This window comes from Salvia miltiorrhiza, chromosome 8 (genome assembly GCF_028751815.1).
Source record: "Salvia miltiorrhiza cultivar Shanhuang (shh) chromosome 8, IMPLAD_Smil_shh, whole genome shotgun sequence".
In the NCBI taxonomy this organism is placed as follows: Eukaryota; Viridiplantae; Streptophyta; class Magnoliopsida; order Lamiales; family Lamiaceae; genus Salvia; species Salvia miltiorrhiza.
In genome coordinates, this window is record NC_080394.1 from 26,400,789 (window position 1) to 26,402,076 (window position 1,288).

At 45.3% G+C, this 1,288-nt stretch overlaps 1 protein-coding gene across 1 annotated transcript; it reads left to right on the forward strand.

Moving 5' to 3' along the window:
* Positions 1-301: 301 nt before the first annotated feature.
* On the forward strand, positions 302-889 carry LOC130998252 (uncharacterized). Its single transcript, XM_057923684.1, has one exon. The coding sequence runs from the start codon at positions 302-304 to the stop codon at positions 887-889; it is 588 nt and encodes a 195-aa protein (XP_057779667.1).
* Positions 890-1,288: the final 399 nt, after the last annotated feature.

The window sequence follows — 1,288 nt, forward strand, 5'->3', positions numbered from 1 at the left end:
TGAGTACCACCTAAGAATACCTTGGGAATGTTAGTCGTGATAGCTCCGCTTGATCGATTTAAGTAAGGACTGGTAAGATATAGACGTTTAACATAGATATGTTATAACGTAGAAGCAATGAGATGAGATTAAGGATTCAGTTGAGTATTCCACTAAGATAGATCAGTTTCCACATAAAGTTAGCCTTTCACAGGGTTACACTATAGAAGAGATATACCTTGTGTATATCTATGTATGTATACTTGTATGCATGCATGCGGAATAAGTCTCACTTTTGTGTTGATATCGTCCGTAAATCAGAATGGAAGATGCACCAAGAGGACGCGGTAGGGGAAGAGGACGTGGTCGCGGACGCGGCAGGGGATTCATCCCTGAGCAACCAATTCCACAAGTAGCACCGAATCGTATTGCTGAAGAAAAGTTTCGTAAGGAAAAACCTCCAATGTTTGATGGTCTGGGTGATCCCACAGACGCCGAGAAATGGGTCAGGGCAGTGGAGCGAATCTTCAGGTACATCCGTTGCGAAGATGAGGATAAAATACCTTGCGCAGCCTACCAACTGGTAGACGAAGCCAACTTTTGGTGGGAGTCGGTGAGGCTCACAATGACTGAGGAACAGTGGGAAAATTTCTCATGGGAAGATTTTAAGAATGAGTTGTATGAGAAATACATACCAGGATGTTATAGACAGAAGAAACAGAATGAGTTCTGGAACTTGAAGCAGAGGGCTGGGACAGTGACTGAATACGACAGGGCTTTTAACCAACTGTCAAGATATGCTCCACTCTTAGTGGATACTGATGAGAAGCGCACAGAGAAATTCAGGAACGAACTGCGCCACGAGATATCGATCTCCCTAGCAAGTCAGGGAGGTCTCACTTATGCATAAACTCTGAGCAGGGCTCTCACCATTGAGTCATTGCTACCAAGGGAGAAAGGAAAAGCTCCTGAATAGTCTGGATTTGTACCACCTCAAGATGGTGGTAAAGGAAAAAGGAAATGGAACGATAGAACATGTGGAAACCCTGGAAATGGAAATGGATATGGGAAGAAACCATGGGCTGTAAACCAAAATCAGAATCAGCCTCAAAACCAACTGCATCAGGCAATTATTAAAACACCTTGCCCGAAGTGTCAAAAACTCCATCTGGGAGAATGCCTGAGAGGAGTGAACGTCTGTTTTACCTGCGGAGAAACTGGGCACTATGCTCCGGCATGCCCAAGGAAGAGATGAGGAGACCAGGGTCGTGGAGGACATCGGGGGCCGCCCCAAAATGCTAGGGCATAT

What these genes read in the sequence shown, in the direction of transcription:
- LOC130998252 (XM_057923684.1), top strand. Translation starts at nt 302, where the DNA reads ATGGAAGATGCACCAAGAGGACGCGGTAGGGGAAGAGGACGTGGTCGC.